The sequence below is a fragment of the Pundamilia nyererei genome, unplaced genomic scaffold (genome assembly GCF_000239375.1).
Source record: "Pundamilia nyererei isolate P.nyererei 1_Seehausen unplaced genomic scaffold, PunNye1.0 scaffold00070, whole genome shotgun sequence".
Classification (NCBI taxonomy): Eukaryota; Metazoa; Chordata; class Actinopteri; order Cichliformes; family Cichlidae; genus Pundamilia; species Pundamilia nyererei.
This window is the reverse complement of record NW_005187471.1, coordinates 189,413-211,124: the sequence shown is the minus strand read 5'-3', so window position 1 is coordinate 211,124 and position 21,712 is coordinate 189,413. Positions and strand designations below refer to the sequence as shown.

The 21,712-nt window shown below is 39.2% G+C and overlaps 1 protein-coding gene across 2 annotated transcripts; it reads right to left on the bottom strand.

Annotated features, from left to right (window-relative positions):
- Positions 1 to 4,300: 4,300 nt before the first annotated feature.
- rps6ka5 (ribosomal protein S6 kinase, polypeptide 5) lies at positions 4,301 to 20,368 on the bottom strand. Of its 2 annotated transcripts, XM_005736554.1 has the most exons (18): positions 20,170 to 20,368; positions 19,923 to 20,007; positions 16,762 to 16,833; positions 16,368 to 16,586; positions 16,033 to 16,148; positions 15,846 to 15,947; positions 15,430 to 15,513; positions 15,232 to 15,335; positions 14,987 to 15,137; positions 14,720 to 14,881; positions 13,318 to 13,443; positions 12,026 to 12,159; positions 11,199 to 11,292; positions 10,080 to 10,250; positions 9,570 to 9,761; positions 6,016 to 6,175; positions 5,282 to 5,445; positions 4,301 to 4,814 (listed from the first exon to the last, which is right to left on the bottom strand). In XM_005736554.1, exons 2-18 carry the CDS (start codon positions 19,990 to 19,992, stop codon positions 4,509 to 4,511), a joined length of 2,427 nt encoding a protein of 808 aa, XP_005736611.1. In that variant the 5' UTR covers positions 19,993 to 20,007; positions 20,170 to 20,368; the 3' UTR covers positions 4,301 to 4,508. The 2 variants fall into 2 exon arrangements, with proteins under 2 accessions (XP_005736611.1, XP_005736610.1); XM_005736553.1 differs by having other exon boundaries at positions 19,923 to 20,368.
- Positions 20,369 to 21,712: the final 1,344 nt, after the last annotated feature.

The following is a 21,712-nucleotide window of genomic DNA, read 5'->3' as shown; positions in this document are numbered from 1 at the left end:
ATAAGTGGGAAGGTCTTATGGAGTGATGAATCCAAATTTTAACATTTTGGAAGTCAGGAGAGAGGTACAACAGTCTACAGCCATCTGTAAAACACAGTGAAGGTTCAGCCATTGTTTTGGGTTTGATTTCAGCAAGTGGTGTTGGCGATCTTTTCAAAACTGATGGAATCATGAATGCAGACAAGTAGCATCAGATTTTATCCACCATGCAAAAACAAAAAGCATCTCATCGGCACTTGTTTCAAGTTTCAGCATGACAATGATCCCCAAACAAACTGTTAATGTGGTAAGATCATCCAAGAAAGATCATACAATGAAACATTTTGTACCAACTCTGATTTTGCCTATATACTGTATTTCCAAGTTAGTTTCTATGTGTCCGATAATTCACTGCACATATTTCCAATTTTCCTGGCAAAATATAGAGAAATGAAGCTTGGCTCAAGACTCTTGCACAGTACTGTACACGTCCTTAATGTTGACAAAAAAGAACAACACTAGCTGCAAGGTGTGTCCAAAATGTTCGACGTTCACAAACAACACATGCACACGAGCACCATACTGAGAATCAGTACAGGACGTCACTCAACGCTGCCCTTAGTGTCTTAATCCCATGCGTGACTTCATGGACCGGAGCACTAAAAACACACCGCAACATCCCAAGCCAATTTCTCTGACTAAAGTGTACAACAGCAGTCGCTGGTTTACACAAAACAATTCAAACTACCAGCCCTCTAATTAAGTGTTGGAAAAATGCTAAAAAGGTTTAGCATCATTAGGTGTGACGCTTTCAGGCTTAGAAACGAGGAAGCACTGTAGGGAGAAAAGGAACTTTCGTTAAAATTTAAGGGAACTGACAAAATAATGTATCAAAGGCAACAAGGCCTAAAATAAGAACCGGCCTCCCTCTGTCTCTCTTCCTCGTGGTGGCACAATAAACAAGGTGTTCATCAAAAGAAGGAAAGCCTAGTTTGGAAATCAGCCCCAAGAGACATTGATACTAAACCAACCCTTTCCTGTGATGCACTGTTATTTTCCCTACAAAGAAAGTGAGCCGGGTCCCACAGAGGCAGTGAGTAGAGTACGGTATTTTCTTTGGAACAAACAGCACTGCAGCACATCAGCTAATAGAGCCTGGCTCCCAGAGGGGAGCTCAATATAGGACACTCTTCCTCTTCCTCCACTTGAGCTATTAATACACCCAAACAAAAGAAAAGAGGCTTAATGAGGCAGCAACGGGGAACTCATGCGAACTAAGTTAGACGAGAGCTTTGTAGTGTTTAGCTCCAAGGATTCCAGCTTTTTCATACTGGGAATCTTTTCCATCTGTTCCATTTCTACAGTGGCTGACGTTATGGGAGTAAAAGTACAGTAAACACTGATCAGCCAAAACATTAAAAACACTCTCTGCAATGTTCTGCTGAGAAAACTTGGATCGCACCATTCGTGTGGATGTTCCTTCACCGTACGCTTCCCACCGAAATAACTGCTTTTCCCAGCAGGACAGTGCACCTTGCCACACCACAAAAATTAAACAAAAAACATGAGCAAGAGCCCAAGGTCTTAAACTGCTCTCCAAACTGACTGACAGCAGTCCATCTGCCCTGTCCCAGAAACTAACAGCATCTCACGTCTGTTCTCCAACATGTCAGAGCTGTTTCTTCTGGCACAAGCTGGACATTACACAATATTTGGTGTTGTAGACGATCAGCGTATAGAAATTTTGTTACACCTTTTTAAGCACTCTGCTTAAACCCATTCAATGAGGTCTTTGTGAAATGGCAAAACAAGCAACACAAAAGTGTAAAAGAGATGCATAGATTTAAGCATGATAATGTGCTGGGTATTGATATTACTGATTCCATAAAGAATCTCTGAAGAAAACACATTATGTGCTGTTAAAAATAAAAAAAATCATCTGTACTAAAAAATATCGTTCATTGAATGGACCAAGAAAAGAAACTCGAACAAACAGAAAATGTGATATATGAAGCCTTTTTTTTTTTGCATATTTGCATGAAAGGTCATGTCTCATGCAGCTTAAAGCAGCTACCTTGAAGTTAATGCTTTGGTTCTGATTCAGAGTAAAAATGGAAGAGGATGACAGCGTGTGTTTAAATGCACACAGTAGTCCAACTGAAAATCTGTATCCTGGCTGAGCAGGAGGATCTGATTCTAGGTAGCTTCACATACGGATCACCAAGTACCCCACACAACAGCAAAATACAGTATTTCAATTATTACAATGAAAACAGACAAAGACGTAAAAAAAACAAACAAAAACAGTTAACAGAGCATGGCATTTGTTTTCCCCTAACTATCCCAACTAACACCAGAATTGTAACACTGGGATATTACAATATTTAGGCTATTGTAACAAGGGGTTTTGTACACCCATCACAATTTTAAACAGTAAAAGTCCCGAATTGAAAATTGGTTAAGCAAGTAAACAAACTCACATTAAATCAAGTAAGAATCTGCCCCCCAAAAAAGCCCACAAAGGCAAATAAAGGAAGTGGTTGATGTTTCGGGTCATATCATGCACTGGGGACCTAATACTAACAAGATATCTGCCTCAAAGTGCGAGCTGTCACACAGTGCAAAGATCACCTTTTCAGTCATGCAGTACAACATGGTAAATAGAGCAAGGACGGCATCAATAGTAAAAAGAAGCATGTGGTAGGGATGCACTGATTGTTAACTTCTGGGCCGACTGGCAAATTCTGATGTACTTATTCCACCTTCTGTTCCAGGGAAGCAAAGAAATCTTCACTATAAATAAGCATAACTGAACTTGAAGTCTTTCAACGCTTCATCACACTATACTTGAACAATAAGCCAGTTAAACACTGATATGATTCGCACATCAGACATTTTTAATTGCTGAAATGAGTCAACAAGGCCCACAACAGCCAGATACCAACATTTGGCTAATATAATCAATCGGTGCATCCCTAATTTGTGCTCAACAACTTGTAATCATCAAAGTTCGGCATTTTGCAGTAGTTTTATGACTGAAGACAAAACGGGGCTACTTTTGCTCTACATTGTCTCCAAATGTCCTAGTGTCTGACCGTCTTTAAACGCAAACATTACCATTCAAATGCAGTTTGGCACATAAGCCTTCCTTTAATTAATATTTTTTAATCTAAAAGAAAAAAAAAAAAAGAGCTCACTTGAAACTGCCCTCAGGCATCTTGGTTCCAAGAAGGCTCAAATCTCAAACTACTTGACGCATTCAACCCTTATGCTAAGCTGATCTTCATTTTCCATTTGGGACATTCTGCTCAATCCAATTGGTTGTAGTGATAATGAGACAATTAGGTCTCTACTGCTTGGCTAAATACTGACTTCAGGATCAGACCACATGGAACAGCAGCAATGCCAAGTCCGGCAGTAGCCATACTCCCACATAAGAGACAAAAAAAAAGTCTAAATATAGCTGTTCTAGTCAGGTTGCACTGCCTCAGGCAGCAGTACTCGCTGATAAAAATCACAGATTTGGCTGAACATACTACATCCACATTTGGTTCTTACAAAAAGATGTGCACACATTTTCATCTTTTATATGAATCAGGAAATGTATATTTTTAAAGCCACTAAACAAATATCAATCTTAAAATTCACCTTAAATAATTAGCAGTACCTATAAAGAACTCTGGTTTCGTGACTTTGACTCTTACGATGTATACAAAACAAACTAAAACTGACCTACTAGACTCTTCGATGTGTCTAACTAGAAAGATATATGAAAGACCATTTGACTATATGGAAAGTTTTTTTGAGCTGATAGGAAAACACACACACACACACACACACACATACACAAAATATCTTCTTTTTTTAGTCTCACTGTATCCATTATTTCTTTTCAGATCATAATGAATCATAAATAAGTTAATAATATAGCTTATCATAAATAAATTTCAGTCTGCAAAATTCACATATAAATAAGCTGCTCCGTATAGCAGAGACGTAAGATTATCCTCCGGCATGTGGCCTTTTGTTTCTCTCTCCTTTTGACAGAAATTACAAAGCATCCGTGGTGTAAACGCTGACTTTCCCTTTAAATCTCTAAAAACTCGGACAAAGACAGAAAAGGAGAGGACAGATGTTGTGATTTAATGACGAGACTGAAGATGTCTCTCCATTCTCTGGACCGGGGGCAGTAGGGCAGCCCTTTTCTTTTAGGACACTGGTGACACTTCTTCCTGGTCCAGTCCCTGATTGATAGTCTGTGTGAGAAAGTCAGAGCAAAAGATAGGATCGGCTATTGCTAGTGATGATTGATTGATTGATTGATTGATTGATTGATTGATTGATATAGAGGTGACAGTGCTGCTCCTGCTGCATGCTTGGTTTTAGAGACGTGCTGACATCCATGCAATTGAGCCAGAGACAGAGAGAAAGAAGAAGGATGTCTCTATACTAGTCCAAGCCAAACTTCTTCTTCTTCTTTTTTTTTTTTCAGACCCAACTGTCTGAATCTGGATTCTCCTCAGGCTGTCTTACTGTCCTTCTGAGAAGGGAAAGGCTGGAGGTGCTGGCTGGTGCCCAGAATCTGTTCCAGAGGGCACCGGTGTGTTGACAGGGGTGATGACAGGAGTGATGTTAGAGTGCTGTCGATTTGGGTCTCCTTCTTGAAAAGTTTTCTCCTGTGACTGGGAGGAGGAGGAGGACGAATGGGTACTCTCGCTGGAACTGCTGCGGGTCTCTGTGCTGGTACTTGTTTTTTTCATCTTCCTCCTCTTGGCTAGAGGCGCCTTGTCCACCGTCTGGAGGCGGAACCCTTCCCGCTTACATTTGTTAAATGCCTGCGAGTACAAAACAGATGTTTGGTTAGATTTTTAAATTTTAGTTTCAATGAAATGCACTGCTCTCATCTTTTTTCAAGGGATCTTACGTTTCAGATCCCATCAATATTTGGCCAAAACCCAGGTCACATAACTTATATGCGACTTATATCATTAGTCGCATTAATATCCATTCAGCATTTTGGTGAATCGCAATAACAACACAAATCCAACCTCAAGTAAGACAAAAACTAGCATCTGCGCTTTGTTGCAGTATCAAAGTGCCTTTTGATGCATTTTAAATTACTAATATCTTTAGCATTTGTTTGAATTAATCTTCCCACAATACGGTTAATATAATGTGGTCTCCATCTCTATTAATAACAGCCGGTTGACACTTAGCAGAAGCTACACAATCCAAATTTTACACTAGGTTGGAACGTTCTGACCTACTATCTAACATTAGCACCCTTCTGAACATTTCATACATTAAAAGTAGCTTTGACACAAGTGTGGACAGAGGCAGTGGAGGATCCGAGAATGTCTGGGGTCATAAGTGGGTTGGAGGACAACTGGCTGTCGTCCTGGAGCCAGGCGTTGTAACGGAGGCCACACATCTTAATCCTCTTGTTAGGGTCGACCGTCAGCAGCTCTACAGGAACAAGACGCAGATAATTACCTTTAACGCTCTTAATCCAGGTGGGAAAAGGTGAGACACAGACAGGAAGTTATTTCCTCTTTAGGAAACCTGATCTCTGAAAGCTGCTTTGTGAGTAGAAAGTTCATCCAAAACACGTCATCACTTACTGACATTGCACTAATGGAGCACTACTTGTCCATTTCTTCTTCCAGACTCTACCAGCACCATCAAAATCTGCCCTAAACACGACTCAAAGCTTTTGCATAAACCTCATTTTATTTATTTAACTAATTTACAATTTCACAAAAACAGTTCATACCTCCTGCTCTGGACTACTTTATTTTGAAAGTCGATATTTTATTCTGAAAAAAATGAGCCTGGAACAAAGAATCTACCGATAACAGAAGTCTTGGAGCTGCAAGCTAACACTACTCACTTTCATAACCATATCCTAAAATTTGTAGTACTATTTAAGTGGAATTTTATAAATTTAGTGCACTATGTTTCTACGTTTTTAATGGGAAAAAAAGAAACCGAAGCTCAAGTTATTCAAAAGAAAATGAGCCAGTTTTTTCCCCTCACCTTGTATGAGGTCCTTAGCTTGCTGGGACACGTTTCTCCAGGCCTCTCCTTGAAAAGAGAAATCTCCCTGTTTGATTTTACGCATAATCTCTTCAGCACTGGTGTGGGTCAGGCTCTTCTCCTGGCACTGAAAAGGCACCTGGCCGGACAGCATGGTGTACTGCAAACAAAGGAAGACCATGCAATCTGCTATGAACATAAACATATTAAAATTAAGATGATTTAGAGATCGCAATGCAATTTTTACAATACAGTCACATTTAGACTGGCTTACCAGTTTATAATAGCTCTCGCTTAGCTTTTCAGTTATAGACTTTAAAGAGAGAACAACGTTTATTTAGGTTTTTGTTACATTGTTGAGAAAAGTCTTGGAGTGAGGCCAACTGTTGGTCACCTAGAATTAATAATTATTAAATTATTAATTTTTTTATTTTTCTCAGCTCTTCTCTGTCTCTGAGGTAACAATAGCTGTCACATCATCAAACTGTGGTGACTCAACCATAGCTCGCCACAAAGTGTAGACGCACCTCTGACACCTACTTCCTGTTATCCTGTATCTATGAAGCGCCTTGAGGCGACTTATGTTGTGATTTGGCGCTATATAAATAAAATTGAATTGAATTGAATTGTTAAAAGAGAGGTTTTGCTTCCCACTGTCACCAAGTGCTTTCTTAAAAGGGGCCTGATTGCTGGAATTTTCTCTGTATTATTGTAGGGTCTTTACCTTACAATATAATGTACCTTGAGGTGACTGTTGAGGTGATTTGGTGCTGTATAAATAAAATAGAATTAAATGTGAAAGCTGCTAGTTTGACAAAATTGGGTAGCACAAATAGCACAACTGTGTCAAAACTTGAACAGTAGTGTGTAGCTAAGTGGTGTTATTGTGAAAAGCTTTACTACAAAGTTAATAACGACTTCATTATTTTCCGTTTTCAGTACAACACACTCTGCAACTTTGATTTCCAGGAACTGGAATGCTGTGTAAAATGTATATCACCAAAATATCACAATAATCCAATGATTTTGAAGAATTTATAAGGCCTAAATAAAACAAAGAACAATATAATCTTGAAAGAGACATTGCACTGTTACTAAACTCATTTTTTCCACAGTAAATATGAAAAATCTGAACATCTCTTTGAGACTCATGGATGCTGCGTTCTGCAAACTACACAACACACTATTTAAAACCAGCATCTGTGATAATTGGGAGCAATAGTGCATATAGAATTAGCTACATAGACATGTGTAAAGGCACCATTAATGCAGATTATGTATACAGGTTTGGTAGCGACAAATGCTCTCATCAGGAAAACCTCTTTTTCGGGGAAGATCTTGGCTATTCTAGCAACACAACATCAAACCCCATTCTGCACAGATCAGTGTGGCTCTGTAGTAAAACATTCAAGGATCCTAACTGGCCTTTTAAACATGCTGTCATTAAATTTGAAATGAACAGATATTTTAAGCGGTTTGACATTTTTCTTTTATCTTTATATGTGCTTTTGATGGTGAATAACTGCATTGCATTTTTTTTTTAATTTACATCTTCTAAAACATCCCAACTATCTTTTTTCTCCATTTAAATCTCTAATGCCTTTGTCCTCAGAAATCAGGTATCTCTAGTGAAAATCTAATTTCTACACTTTATACAACAGCTGCGGATGAAAAAACACTACGTGCTCATTTTTGTCAGTGCCACACTACCTTCAATAAGCTGGTTAAGTAACTAGACGTAAGTGTTTAAACACATTTACTGTTAAAATAACATGTTTTAAAAGCGCCCTTGACCGATCACGACTGTCCACATTTTTCCATTGTTATGCTGCAAGTTGTTGACCATGGCTGAACTAGCACTCAAGAGAAGAGCGGTTTGTGCTCAGCTGAAAGAACAGGATTCTCTCACCTTGGCCTGAATGCATCTGCCCTCATATTTCTTATTAAAATGACAGTAGTTGGGAACAACCCTTTTGGCAGCAAAGGCTCTGTTGTGCTGTGATCTCTCTCTCCCTCTATATCTCAACTCAGTTGGCTTCCAGGGCATTGTGCACAAAGCATGTCAGTAGCCATTTCATCAAACCTCCAAGAGGCACAGTACACCCATATCCCCCCAGGGGGCGACGGTGGGAAGCAGCACTTAAACATAGAGCCATGGCTCTGTACGGATGACCGGCCAACTACAGAAATCTTTCTCTCAACTATGTGTCCTTTCCTTATCCTGTCTACCTCTCCTTTTAATTCTTCTCTTCCATGCAAACAAAAAAAAAAGTTGAATGAGGATGACATATCCGCATAGCCTTTACCAGGTCTAAGAGTGGGGCAGGTTTTGCTTCTTTTTGTGGTGAGTGTAAACTGTGTCAGCTCATCACAGGATGCTGAAGTTTGTACCGCTGAACAAGAGGAGATGAATATCATCCAACACAGATTAGCCTAAACTACTACCAAAATCAGTTAAAATAACAGCTGATTGCTTAATCAGAGTGGCCTGTGTCAAATGTTTAATCCTCAAACTGGATAAGATGTGCAAATCAAGAGTATATGAAGCTTCTGATTAAACATTTATTTGGTTATAGAAACACTTCAGTCAAAAGCATTTTTAGACAAGCTTTAAAGTGGGAATCTGGGTTCTGAAAAGATTTGTGTAAATTATACATTTATATAATCAGGTCACTTTCCTGGAGCATTGTGGAAAGTGATGGCGTTAAGTCACAAAGAAGGATGCTCCTGAATAGGGCTAATCAATGATCAGTTATTTAGTTCTATTACAACCTGTGAGAGCCATGGGTTTCATCAAAAATCTACCTTTCATGTACAGAGCAATACTTTCATAATGTCTTTGAGCTACATGAAATTTTACTTGCCAAGAATATAGCATTTCAACAAGCAAAATAACTTAACGCACGAATATACCCTGGAATTTATATTCTGCCTTTTTTTTTTTACGAAAAAGCACCACACCTATGAACAGCCAACCATTCTTTGGATAACAGATACTACTAAGGATGACAGGTTTGGTATGGATCTTCGTAAGTGGAGCTGCATGAGGAACTGATCCATGTTAGTGCATTACCCTACTACACAGTGGTCGGCATGCAATGGGATGCTCTGAACATGGCCATTAAAATGTACTGATCTATAAAAAAAAAGAAGGCCTACTAATCTATTAATTATATAACCATAAAAAAGATCAGCTATAACTGTAATCAACAATTGCACCTAAAAATATTAATAATAGAACAGGTTAATGGAATTCAAATTAAAGCCTTAAGTCAGGATTTAAAGTAAGTTAAAGATCCAATACCCTTCCATTTCCAGCCAACTCAACCCTACCAACAATGTAACAGTCCTAGGCTCACCACATGAACATCAATAAATGCCCTACAATCTATGATTCATATAGTGTAAATGGTAACGTTAGCATAAACAGCTTGTTCACCATTCAAAAACTCAGATAACGGTTTGCTCGTTGTTCTCTCCCCGATGAACAATCAATGATCCTCGGTCAAATTAATAGTGCTTTGATTTAACCTGAGCGTGGCTGCTCCACTCACCAGGATGACCCCTAGACTCCACAGGTCACAGGACTCATCATAGCCATCATATTTGAGTATCTCTGGTGCAGCATACTGCAGGGTGAAGCAGGGAGTCTTTAGGAGCTGATTGTCTGGTGGTTTCAGTCGAGCGAAGCCAAAGTCTATGATTTTTATCTCAGAGTTCTCACTCTCATCTGTGAAGAGCAGGTTCTACAAAGCAATTTGAGACACGCACAGCAATCATTTTTCTCAGCTCAGCAGAACTGGTTCACTCAAGTAGTAAATTGTACATCATGACTGACCAGGTACTTGTGACCCACGTTGGGGTCAAACAATTTTACTCTTGTTTTGTAAAAAAAATAGCAGTGAGAACGAGAGAAGGACAGATCATACAAAGTTCAGAAAAACACAGTAATTCTTTTTCAGAAACGTACGATCCAGCCAGCCTGCATTCATCACAAAGACACAAACTGTGCTTGGACAGAAAGAAATCTCTGGCAATAGCTCGGCTGAGAAGCTCTCCAATACCTCCGGTTTAAGATCCCTGTGCACAACTCCTACATCATGCATGTGACTGACAGCAGACACCAGTTTGCGCATGATCCGGCTGGCTTCCGTTTCGCTGAAATGTTGTTTCCGGCGGATTCTCTCCAGCAACTCCCCTCCACCAAGCAGCTCCAGAACCAGGTATGTGTGAAGCTACAGCAAACACATACAGGATAAGGTTGGATAAGGTTACATCTGTTACACCCACTCTTAACCTATATTCTTTAACAACCCTTGAATTAGCTCGGCATGCACAAACACTCTTAAATGTTTGGCAATTAAATAAATATTGGAAAGTTTGTCTTTCCTAAAATATCATCAATGTTGCTTTCAAAGCTTGAACACCACATTGAAAACAACTGAAAAGTGATGGGTGAAACATTAAACTGTAATTTTTCTATTGCGTAACAAACAGAAACAAACACACACAAAAAACCATCCTTGATCTCATGATGGTGACATTAAACCACATTGGTATTAAGTAAAAATGAAAGGGGCCAGACAAAGTGGCAGGAGAATGATGTGCCAGAGCAGCGGGGTTGAGCTTCTCATTAGTGCAGGATCTAGGGAACAAAGACAGGACTCAGCTGAGGCGGGTGAGGCAGCGCTGCTTTGATCTGGGTCACAGACCTGTGAGGTACAGTAATAACCCCACTGAGCTCATCAGGACTAAAGTGGTGCTCCTGGGCATGAAGGACCGAGGCTAATGAAGCTGTACACAGTCACACACACGGTCACACCTTCCATATACCGGGGGTAAGCTACATTTAGAACATATGCGCGCTTAGTTTGGGTTAAGTGTGCGGCTCGATTAGCAAAACAAGTGAATCTAGGTTGTTACTATTCAGTGGCAAGAAAATGGATGTTTGTGCAGCTGCAGTTTAGAAATAAATCGGAGGCGAAATATTGAGCACAGTGTGAGATGTTCATGAAACAATATGCAAAGAGATAAAGAAACACCCAGAGGGCTACCAGCATCCCCATTAATCTGCCTTGTTCCATTTCCTCGACTTAATAAGGCTGCAGTCCCCACAGACTAGGCAGAGAGCTATGGAAAACAGAATTTATGGAGGCAAATGTAACGGACGCGATTATCTTTACCTGATCGTGGTAAATTTCATGTAACTTGACAATGTTGGGGTGACCGTCGCAGAGCTTCAGGGCTGCTATTTCCCGCTGAGTCTGGGCCTCCATCCTACAGCAAAGCCAGTCACATATACACACACAGGAGAAGTGGAACATTTTCCTACTTTTGCATTACGTGTTTAGGAGCACAATATGCTAAGATTTTCTTTTTTTTTAAAGAAGACAAAACATTTACACACATTACAACACTATTAGTTGTACCACGTTAACGTTTTCTTATAACATGCTCAATACAGTATTAAAAAAAAAAAAAATCCTTTTATAACCCAGAACACACTGGAAAATATTAGGTTTTAGGAATTAGGTTTCTTTTATTTATTTTGTTTACTTTAGGGGAATTTCCAAAATACTTTAGGGCAGTTTTGCTCTAACCAACGAAGAGCTAGAAAATACTGGACATGGGTTTGCCTTGCATCAGTCCTAATGTCAACTATAATCAGAACTATAATACTGGGTGCCAAACTGTGGAGGAGTGTATTATAAGCATACATGGGATTTTACAGGACGTGGCAGTAAAAACAACCAAGTGATCTACTTATATAACCTGGATTTTTCATAGGGAAAAAAAAAAATCAGGAAAATATGTAATCAGGTCGAATTATGACATTATTTGGCCTTTGTTAGTTTAACATTTATTAGTCTTCTCAGACTGGCTTCAGACTTGGCTGAGCAGGGGATGGAGGAGGGTGGCGGTCCAACTGATCCAGTAAATCTATAAACAAAAGACAGAGCCAAAAGCATCTGAGTTGACAAACACATGTGTGCACCCAGTGAACTCGTACCTCTTGCTGACAATCTTGACTGCATATTTCTGCCCAGTCTTCTTGTGTGTGCACCGTCTGCAGATCGAGAAGCTACCCTCCCCCAGAGCACTTTCCTTCAGGTCCATTTCATAACTCATATAGAAAGGCGAGTCCTGCAAATACGCATAAAAATAATCACAAAAAGTAAGAATTATGTGTATATTTTATTATCACGCAAATAAAATTCACATTAAATATTATAGCCCGATATAGGATGTTTGTTCGTAGAATTAAAGTAGAGATTTTGCAAGTTCCTACATTACTTATGACCAAATTAATTTGCCAATTATCTGAGTATTATCTCAGGGCCTTAGTTGCTTTCAGTTTTCTACAGAGAATACTTGGTACACTTGACATTCTTCATTCTTTCTATTCCCTTTCTTTTAGTCAAGTCTTTTCTGGAGGTTGTATGCAGAATTTATATTAAAAATCCTGATTCAATTACAGCTAGAATCCCCAAAGCTATCCCTCTTCTCACCCATAATAATGTTCATAATAATTCTTCTCTCATTCTAGTTTTATGCTACACAAAGGGTTGTTTTTAAGTATATCACCACACCAACCCTGTACACTTCACATGCAAAATCGAAAAGAAGAAATACAAATGTGACGAGGACTTTAAAAAAAATTGCACTGAAAGTCTCGACTTTAGATCTGAACTAAAAGAGTTAAGATCGTCACATGATAAGACAGAAATACCGTTAATAAGCTTCCTGTTTGCTAACCAGAATCTGGTTTAAAACCTATAATGTGCACCCAGTGGAAACTTTAGAAAAGAAAAGCCAGCTACTGTAGTTAAACCACTAATTTCCTTCATTGTTTAGATACAATTTAAAAGCCCAATTTCTTGTTTTTCCCTCCGTTTTCTTGGATTATTGAAGCAGCAAACTGAAAAGGACTAAGATAAATAATTACAATACCTTTCAGCATTATGACTAATCTCATAATAAATAGAAAATGCTAAGGTTTGCAAAACAGCTCAGTTTCCCAGGATGTTGTTGAGAAAGCTTTAAGCTAACTGAGCGCACAAAAAGCACTGCTACCTTTTCAAAAAGCATTATGCTGCAAAGACACGCAAGTGTATTCACGAACAAACGCTATTAAATAAACAGGATTAAGCCTGAAACGGAACGTGAGTGCAGTAAAACTAGCACAGAAGAAAAATAAAGTTCAAGTGGAATGGAAAGGAAGGAAAAGTTCTCATCTGTCTGTGACAGCATCCATTAGCTTAAGTGTGTTTGTGCTCGGAGAACCAAGTCCATTCATTTTACCTTCATCATGGCGCTGCGGGCCACCGCAGCTGAGCCTGGCTTTTCAGAACCCCCACACAGCTGGACAGGGTCATCCATCACCACATTCCTTTTGAACAGGATGGAGGGGGCCATAAAAGAGTAACCCTTCAAATAAAAACACAAGAGCCCTAGGTGTTTACATTTTACTAAGACATAAAGCGAGAGATGGACTAGGTCAGGAGAAAAGGAAACTTCCTCCACTGCCACAGAAAAATAGAGTCCCTTAAAATAAAACAAAATTGCGTAGTTTTCTTTAAATCTATCAAAACCAGCCTGTCAGCTCAACAATAAGCCCAATTCTCTTCATGTGTGACTGACAGTGGCTGTCCAGCTGTTCCTATTGTTAGGCCTGTCATTGTGGAGCGCTGCCTGCTTAATTCCAGCTGTGGGGAGCACAGAGCTTTGAGCTGGCATTAATCTCTCCCTCTCTCTTTTACACCGGCACACACACAGCTGTGTGATATGTAGTGACAGCAATGGATGGACGGAAGGATGGGTGTTGAATGAATGAGATGCCCTAAATTGCCGGGCTTGAATATTTGATTGCTCTGCTGTGAAATTACATCTTGGCGCTCTTAATGCAATTTTAATTTTGTTTTGTGCGACACGGCGGGGGAGCAAGTGCACGGTTTAAAACTGGGATTGCTGTCGTTATCGCAGAGATTGCTAGGCTTGCAAATTATAAAGACCACAAAATTTCAGACTACATGAATGGCAGCTGAGAGTGAAAAAAGCCAAGATGAAGTTGGCAATCAAAGACTGAAGGCGTAACCGAGACAGACGTGGTGATGCTCTCAAAGTGTAACCTTTTATTCCATGAGAGAAGCCCGTTAATGGATCTATTGATCTAGCATGCTCAAGGATCCAGAAGGCAATCAGAGTTGAAATTTCATGCAATACATCAGACAGCCATCAGCTGGCATGGAGTTGTGGGCCATATTATGGTTCAAAGCTACATCAAAAATAGTCATTCACATCTGTTACTTCAATAAGAGCTGCATATGGCAGCAATTACTTCAATAAAAGACCCTTTAGTCAATTTGAATACCAATGCACACAGACAGACTCATGTTGACTTACAGCAACCTTTTGAGGACATTCAAAACTTCACTTGATTACTTCAATTGCTGTGAAGTATGTCAAATATAGTCACAGACAAAAAGCGGATAATGTATAATGCGATTTTTCATCCGTGTCAACATTTCACACTGCCTGCTACCAAAGCCCAGACAAACACGGGCTCTAAACAAATGCCGATAAACGGTGTCCTGTGCGATGACCTGCAAGGAGCACAAAGAAATATTCCTGTCTGCAAACAGCAGCAGCATGAGTCACAACAAAACACAGTCTGCTTGTCTAAGATGTCTTCCTTCCCTCCCACCTGGAAGATGCGGTCACAGTTCTGAGGCAGAGCTGCGGGAGAGTAGGTGGGGTCCATCTCTGTGAACTCGTCTGCAAAGTTGCTGACGTCCAGCTCATCCCGAATCACTGGCTTGAATGGCGCAGGCACCTTTTTGGCTGCCAAGTCCTCCCAGTTAATTTTCTAATGTGAAAACCATGTAGAAATACTCAGTACAAAACAATGACATCTCAGTCCATTAGTTATATTAAATATCGTGACCATTACAAGACAGGCAATGAAATCCACCTGGTAAAATGGGTGTTTCTTTACATTCTCCGCTCCATTAGGCCCCGACCCTAATCTCTTCTTTGGATCTTTAATGAGGAGTCGCTGGATTAGGTCTTTGGCCAGTGGTCCCATGTCTTTAGGGAAAGGAGGATCTTTTTTGGCAATCCTCCTGTGATGTGCGAGAGATATACAGCAGCATTATAGACTGATTATAACTGAAATATAGCTGCAAGCTGAGGCTGATGATCAAGGAGAATTCATACTTGGCAATGTCCGTGTGCGAGTTCTCATCTCCATCAACAGTAAAGGGCGACCCACCAGTCAAAAGCTCATACATCAGCACGCCGAGGCTCCACCAGTCCACCGCCTGGAATGCATGAAAGCACCTAACCGTGACTTCTCACTGGAGAGTGTGCAACATGATTTGATCAAACAGGCAATGACATGAAACTAGAATTTACCTTGTCATGTCCAGACTCTCCTCCTTCCACAATTTCTGGAGCCATATATTCAATGGTGCCACAGACAGAGAAAGCTCTTTCAGCCTATTTTTAAAAACAAAACCAAACATTTCGTAAGACAAATATGACACAGAATAGAGACAAAATACTCTATCCTAACAGACGCTGCATCCTAATATTTCTCTGCATTTGTAATGAGGAAGTGAGAAGTGGTTATTTCTCTATACTGATGAAAAAATATCTCTAATGTGAAATACCCAAACCCACACTATTTAAAGTAAAAATCTGGCTTCACAGTTGGGTTTTTGAGGGCATTAAAGAAAAACCAAAATGTCTTTTTTGGGGTTTATTAGCTAAAACGTATTTTGAGAATAGAAAAGGTTTGAGAGGTTTAAACACATAAAGGCAAACTGTACCTGATCAAATTCTTTACTAAGGCCGAAATCTGTGAGAACTATGTGACCGTTTGAATCTAGTAGAATATTCTCAAGTTTAAGGTCCCGATAGACAATCCCAAGCTGGAACAAGAAAATGAAACACAGGTTAATCATCAAGGACGGAAGAAGCGCTACTGTTTACTGTTGAGCTAAATCTGAAGGTCACCTCGTGTAGATGTTCTAGTGCCAAGACAATCTCTCCACTATACAGGGCTACTTCTTGCTCCTTAAACCGCACCCTTTGCACTAAGTGCGTGAAGAGCTCCCCACCATTTACATAATCTATAAAGGAAAACATCATGTTTGTTATGTAAGTTGGTTAATGTCCCTACAAGGAAAGACAATTTTTATTCTCTGCGTACATTAATATATTTAGCTGTTAAAAATGTGGGGGTTTTCCACTGGGTTCAGACAGTTGCCATAGGCCTTAAATCTTTGATATAACAATTTAAAATCTGAATTTATCTTAAAATTTAAAAAATTATTATCAAATATCCTCACCAAGAATGAGGTGCAGCTTGGTTTCTGTTTGGAAGGCATAGTGAAGTGTGACAAGGAATGGAGACTGGCGAATGTGCTCCAACACCTGCCGCTCGGTCCGCGTGTGTTCTGCAGTCTTGGCCTTCTGTACAATAGTGGCCTTCTTCAAAACCTTCATGGCATAAAGCTTTCCTGCATCATGGCCACTGACTTTTCTCACGAGGAACACCTTTCCATATGCTGGCAGGAAAATAATCACAGACAGGGCAAAGTTCAATGAAGGTGGGTAAACAGAAAAGACTCGTTCGACACGCTTAGCATTCCAAAAACACTCTTTTGTTGGATGACAGAATGGCGTGCAAACAAATTTCTGAATGTTCAAGTTTACATTAAGGGAAAGTAACACTGCACTTACCTCCGGTACCCAGCACCTTTAATAGCTCAAAGTTTTCTATTCCCACCCTCTCTACATGGCCCGTCAGGTTGGCTGAAGTCAAAGTAAAAATAACAATATTAATATATTTGTAGTGAATACTTGAAATAATAAAGATGGCTTGATTGTCAATATACACAGACACTTGAAAATATATTCATACTGTATTTTTGGCATGAAAAGTAATTGTCAGTGAAATTATATTTTTAAGATTTCTCCAAAGCAATTAAATCACATAAGGTAAAGTTTATTAGCACTGAAAGATCACTTAATGCTTACTACAAGAAAAACTTTATCTTTAGGGATGCTCTGAAATTCTGGATATGACTATTTTTCATTTTTCATTTGGTTTTTGTTGTTTTTTTATTCCCCCTTTTGCTCTAGGGAAACAGGCAGGCCAGTGCAAAACGGATATAACACATAAATATTGGCCACTGATATTTGCAAATGCGATTTTGTTTAGCAATATCCCAGTACCAGTTAATAAGGCTAATATAGGCTAATACCAATGTTCAGCAAATGTCTCAGTGCTTCCCATAGTGCATCCTTGTTTATACTCACAGCCTGACTGTATGCAGTTGCACTATGAAGCTCCCACCTGGCATTTTTCAGTACCTGGAAATAACTATTAATGGCTAAAGATTAGATAGTAAAGTCAAGATACCTAAGGTTCAAAGAAGCACAAACTGTGGATACACATTGTAATAGAAAACTGAAGGGTTTAATTTCTGGTCCGATCTTTACCCCACAGCTCTATAATATATCTGTTTCCAGTCTTAAATAATAAGGATTAAAGATGGTTTGTTAACTACTATGCTCGTGTGCTCTATTGGGGATGAAATAAAGGACTATGAGTAAAAAATTCTCCTCTTATCTATTATTAATCAACAAAACAAATCTTAATTTGTTTTTAACTACTGTTGAGTTATCAACACTGCATGTCTACCAGTAGACATTTTTTGGTACACTTGTTTTGTAGATTGGGGTCAAGTTTGAATTCTGATGCACTTTACTATGTGACTTAACTGAGACTTAATGAAAAGGTTTAAAAGCTGGAGAATTGGGCTTTCAAATGAAGAACCATTAAATTAAAACAAGAGACAACAAAACACCAACAACAGCAGACTGGTAGCATTGTTATGGTGATTTCACTTCACCATTACGTTAAAAAAAAAAAGACCGCAAATAACACATGCATGATTACCAAACTTCCTCCATGTAAACAAGTGTTACAAAAACACATTTGCTCTTCCTGTCTCCTAAATATGCAGCACTACAAAATAATCCTCCCTTCCATTGCAAGCAAACTCGCTAAATTAACCAGCAAAAGGTCATTATCTTCCATTAAAGATCTTCACTGAATTCAGCACACACTGTCTGTGACTCCCTGTGTCTCACTAAATCATGGTCTCCCAGTACAGCTGACTGAGCATGGCACACTCTTAGACATGCATGTCCATTGTAGTGAACACATTCCTTCTGTCTCGCACTCTGGAAATAGGGTACTGAGCAATTAAAGCGGCTGATTTAATCTTTTCCTCTGCTTCTCCAGTTACACACAAGACAAAATGCTGCAACTGTTAGGCAATTTGAGCGCACACTGTATCGTTTCAGAACAACAAAGCTGTCCTTCAAATTTAAGGTCAGAGATTCAGGTTGCATAACACCCTTGTCAAGCTTACCCTGCCAAGGCCCAGTTTGATTTTGGTGTTTATTAATAGCCTAACAGAGGAGTCCTAGGAATCCCTTTGCTTTATTGGAGGGAAATTATGCTTCCTTTAAAAAAATAAATTAATTAAAAACTTTGAAAAAAACCCCAGATCTGTTAAACTTTGTGCTTGGTTGGTTTCCTGAGCAATTGTTGTTAAAGACCCAACATCTAATACAAGCCCCGGACAAGCAAGAATATTCTTTTATTGTGCAACTGCCAGCACAAGCATGATTACTCATTTTATGATAACATAGCCACATTTAGTACAGCTCTGCCTTGATCTCCAACAGGAAGACAGGGAGGTGCAATGATAACTGATATTGACATATTTTTATATTGACATATGAGCTTGGAGAACTGTGTGGTTGTTCTGGACTAAGACATCTCCACAGACAAAATGGTACAGCTGGATGCAAAGTAGCCATAAGTTTCACTGTGTTAAATGAAACACACAGGGAAAAAAAGTGACAACTAGACAGACTGCATTTTTAGGGCAGGGCAATAATCGGGGTGCAGCATAGTCATGTTGGAGCCTGAACAGGAGCCCTGTATCATTATAACCTAGTTGTCCACTGTACAACTTCACTAAGCAGTCTTCTTCACTTCTTCACAGAAACCCTCTTTCGAACAATAGAAATAAAATTGAATTGAATTGAATTGAACACTAACATTAAAATCTCTGTTTATTTGTGAATCCTGCCTAGATTTACTGTAAACTCACACTATACTGTCCTTCAGTAGATTACCCTTTTAGGGATGAGGCTTAGTAGTATAAAGTTAACCAGGCTGCTCAGGAGATAATATGTCATTGCATGCACTGTTAGAAGCAACAGCTGTAGCTAAGGTTACAGGTGATCTTAACTATTGTGTAATATGCAGAATGAAACTATAGGCTAACATTAGCGTGTTGGACTTGACATCACTGCAGCTGGCTCTGCCTTTTTTGACTGAGGAGAAGTTAGCTGTGACAGCAAAAACAGTCACACACAGGCAACAGCAGGAAAACCCAGCAAAATAAGTTAAGGCGTTGACAATGGCATTAACTTAGTGAAATCTTCATCGATGCTCTGTTTTTAACCTGGTTACACGCTGACAACTAGCTTAAGCTAATGTTATTTCCCTGGTTGAGTTCGGTTTATAACAAACGCTAGCCGCTAGCTCGCCGTAATAATATGGTCAGATAACGTTAGTTTGTGTGAGTTCGCGGTAACGTTATAAGTAGTAATGACAGTCGGATGTTAGCTTTCCTCTGCCATGTTTGAACTTGTGTAACGTTGATGTTAGTGCTTACTACAAACGATCACTGACAGTGACAGTTGCCTCCCCTAAGCTAGCCCAGCTAACATTTTTCTCGCTCCGACACGTGTCTCCAAAACATAAATATCGAATGAAATTCACAGTATTGAGTTTTACCGGCTCCCAGCTAACTTACCATTTTTCAGCTCGTGTTTCACAGTAAACAGGTCACCTTCTCTGGAAGATCCCTCCATCGGGGATGGCATCGTAATTTCGTGTCCCTATTATATTCAAATATGCTTTCAGACAGATTTAGATTCACCTGCCAAGCTAGATTGCAAAATTAGCATGCAGAAACCAAATAATGCATAACAAAGGGATCAAACGCCGATAAATTCGGCGCCTAACCTGACAGATACACGAGTAAAAGGTTGTTACTAAACCTTGCAGCTAACAAGCCCAGAGGAAACACTTGCTTCTTCCAGTACACCACCACGACCACTACCTTCGCAACCAGCCAGTCCCTATTCGCTGATTGGGGTTACTATGTGAAAAGCTGGCCTCTGATTGGATTCTTTCGTCGTAACGACACATAATCCCGCCTTCTCCAATATATTGGTGCTGCCTTCAAATGTCCGTGTTAACACGCTGTGCCAAAGGTCAGAATGTAAGTATAATAAATACTTCTTATCAGTTTAGACAGCATATACATATGAATACAAACTACACGCATGTCCTAATGTAATAAATTAATGCAGGCCTACAGTGTTAGGTGCAGATCTCACTTTAGATTTTCCACTTCAGTTTTCTGATGAAACCTCTTCAGTCCTATCCTACTTACGTCAATAAGATAATAAAGTTAGAATGAAGAAAAATGTATCAGATTTAACATATAACCATAATACGGAATATGGTGCATTTAAGAGGTTCAAGAGATAATCCAACAATACAGAGCTGGTATGACTTTTGCCTAAGGATAGTAATATTTTATTGTTTCACTATTATGCACATTCTAAAAGGAATTATAGTTACTTTTCTTTTAGATTTTCTTTTATCCCCTCATCTGGTCTTGCCACAAACAGCATATCATGAAAGTGATCAGTTCCTGTTAGTTGAGGTAGAGCAGTTCCTCAGAAATACAAACCACCTTATCCAAAACGATCGCACTTCTGAAAGGAAATCTCTCAAAAACGGATTCAACACAAATGTGAACATTATAACATTAATAAGTATTGAATTAACTGCAAAACTGTTAGGCTAGTATGTTAACTTCAAGTGCATGGTTGTAACGTAAACTGTCAATCTAATGCAATTCAGTTAACTGCCCACGGGGTGTCGCCCTTGTGCTGTTACTGTGGAGAACAAACACGTAGACAGTAATTGTAAATATTTTTTCCTTTTTTTTGTTCAATAAATTGTATTTGCAATATCTCCTGTGTAAATATTTCTTAATGTAAAAAGCAAATTTTCTTAGAGCAAATCTGCACTGATCATTCATGCAGTCTACCACAAAATTGTTGGCTACCTGAAGAAATGTGCTTCCTTTATCTATGCAGAAGACTGTAGCTTTAGGCAAATAAATTTAAAAAAAAGACGCAGTTCTTCCTGCGTGTCTTTATTAAAAGGCGCCACTTCTCTGAAATCTGTAGCTAAAGGACATTTTAGTCATAAATACATATACATGGGTAAATATCTCTGCTATTTAAAGAACTCAGTGCAAATATTCTGGTTATGTTTGTATTCACTGATTTCTGCCTCTACCTTGTGGTAGCATGCTGCGATTGCATCATGAATACGGTGTGATTGTTAACTTTAAAATTGAACATTTTCGCTATACACAAAATAGTAATAACAATAGTAGTAATTGCTTGAAATTTTTATTTTAAAAAATGTATAAGGACAGCGTGGATGAAACCCAGCCGGCAGTACTTACGTTTGGTTCATTTTTAACAGTTTGGTTAAGAGGCGTTTTGTAGTCTTTGGGCG

Excerpts from the sequence above, each read along its gene's own strand:
- rps6ka5 (XM_005736553.1), bottom strand. The coding sequence starts at position 19,992 with ATGCCATCCCCGATGGAGGGATCTTCCAGAGAAGGTGACCTGTTTACT. Across the intron at positions 6,176-9,569 it reads GGAGTCTAGGGGTCATCCTG|TACACCATGCTGTCCGGCCA; the intron begins GTGAGTGGAGCA and ends CTTTGTTTGCAG. Across the intron at positions 5,446-6,015 it reads AGCTAAGGACCTCATACAAG|AGCTGCTGACGGTCGACCCT; the intron begins GTGAGGGGAAAA and ends TTGTTCCTGTAG.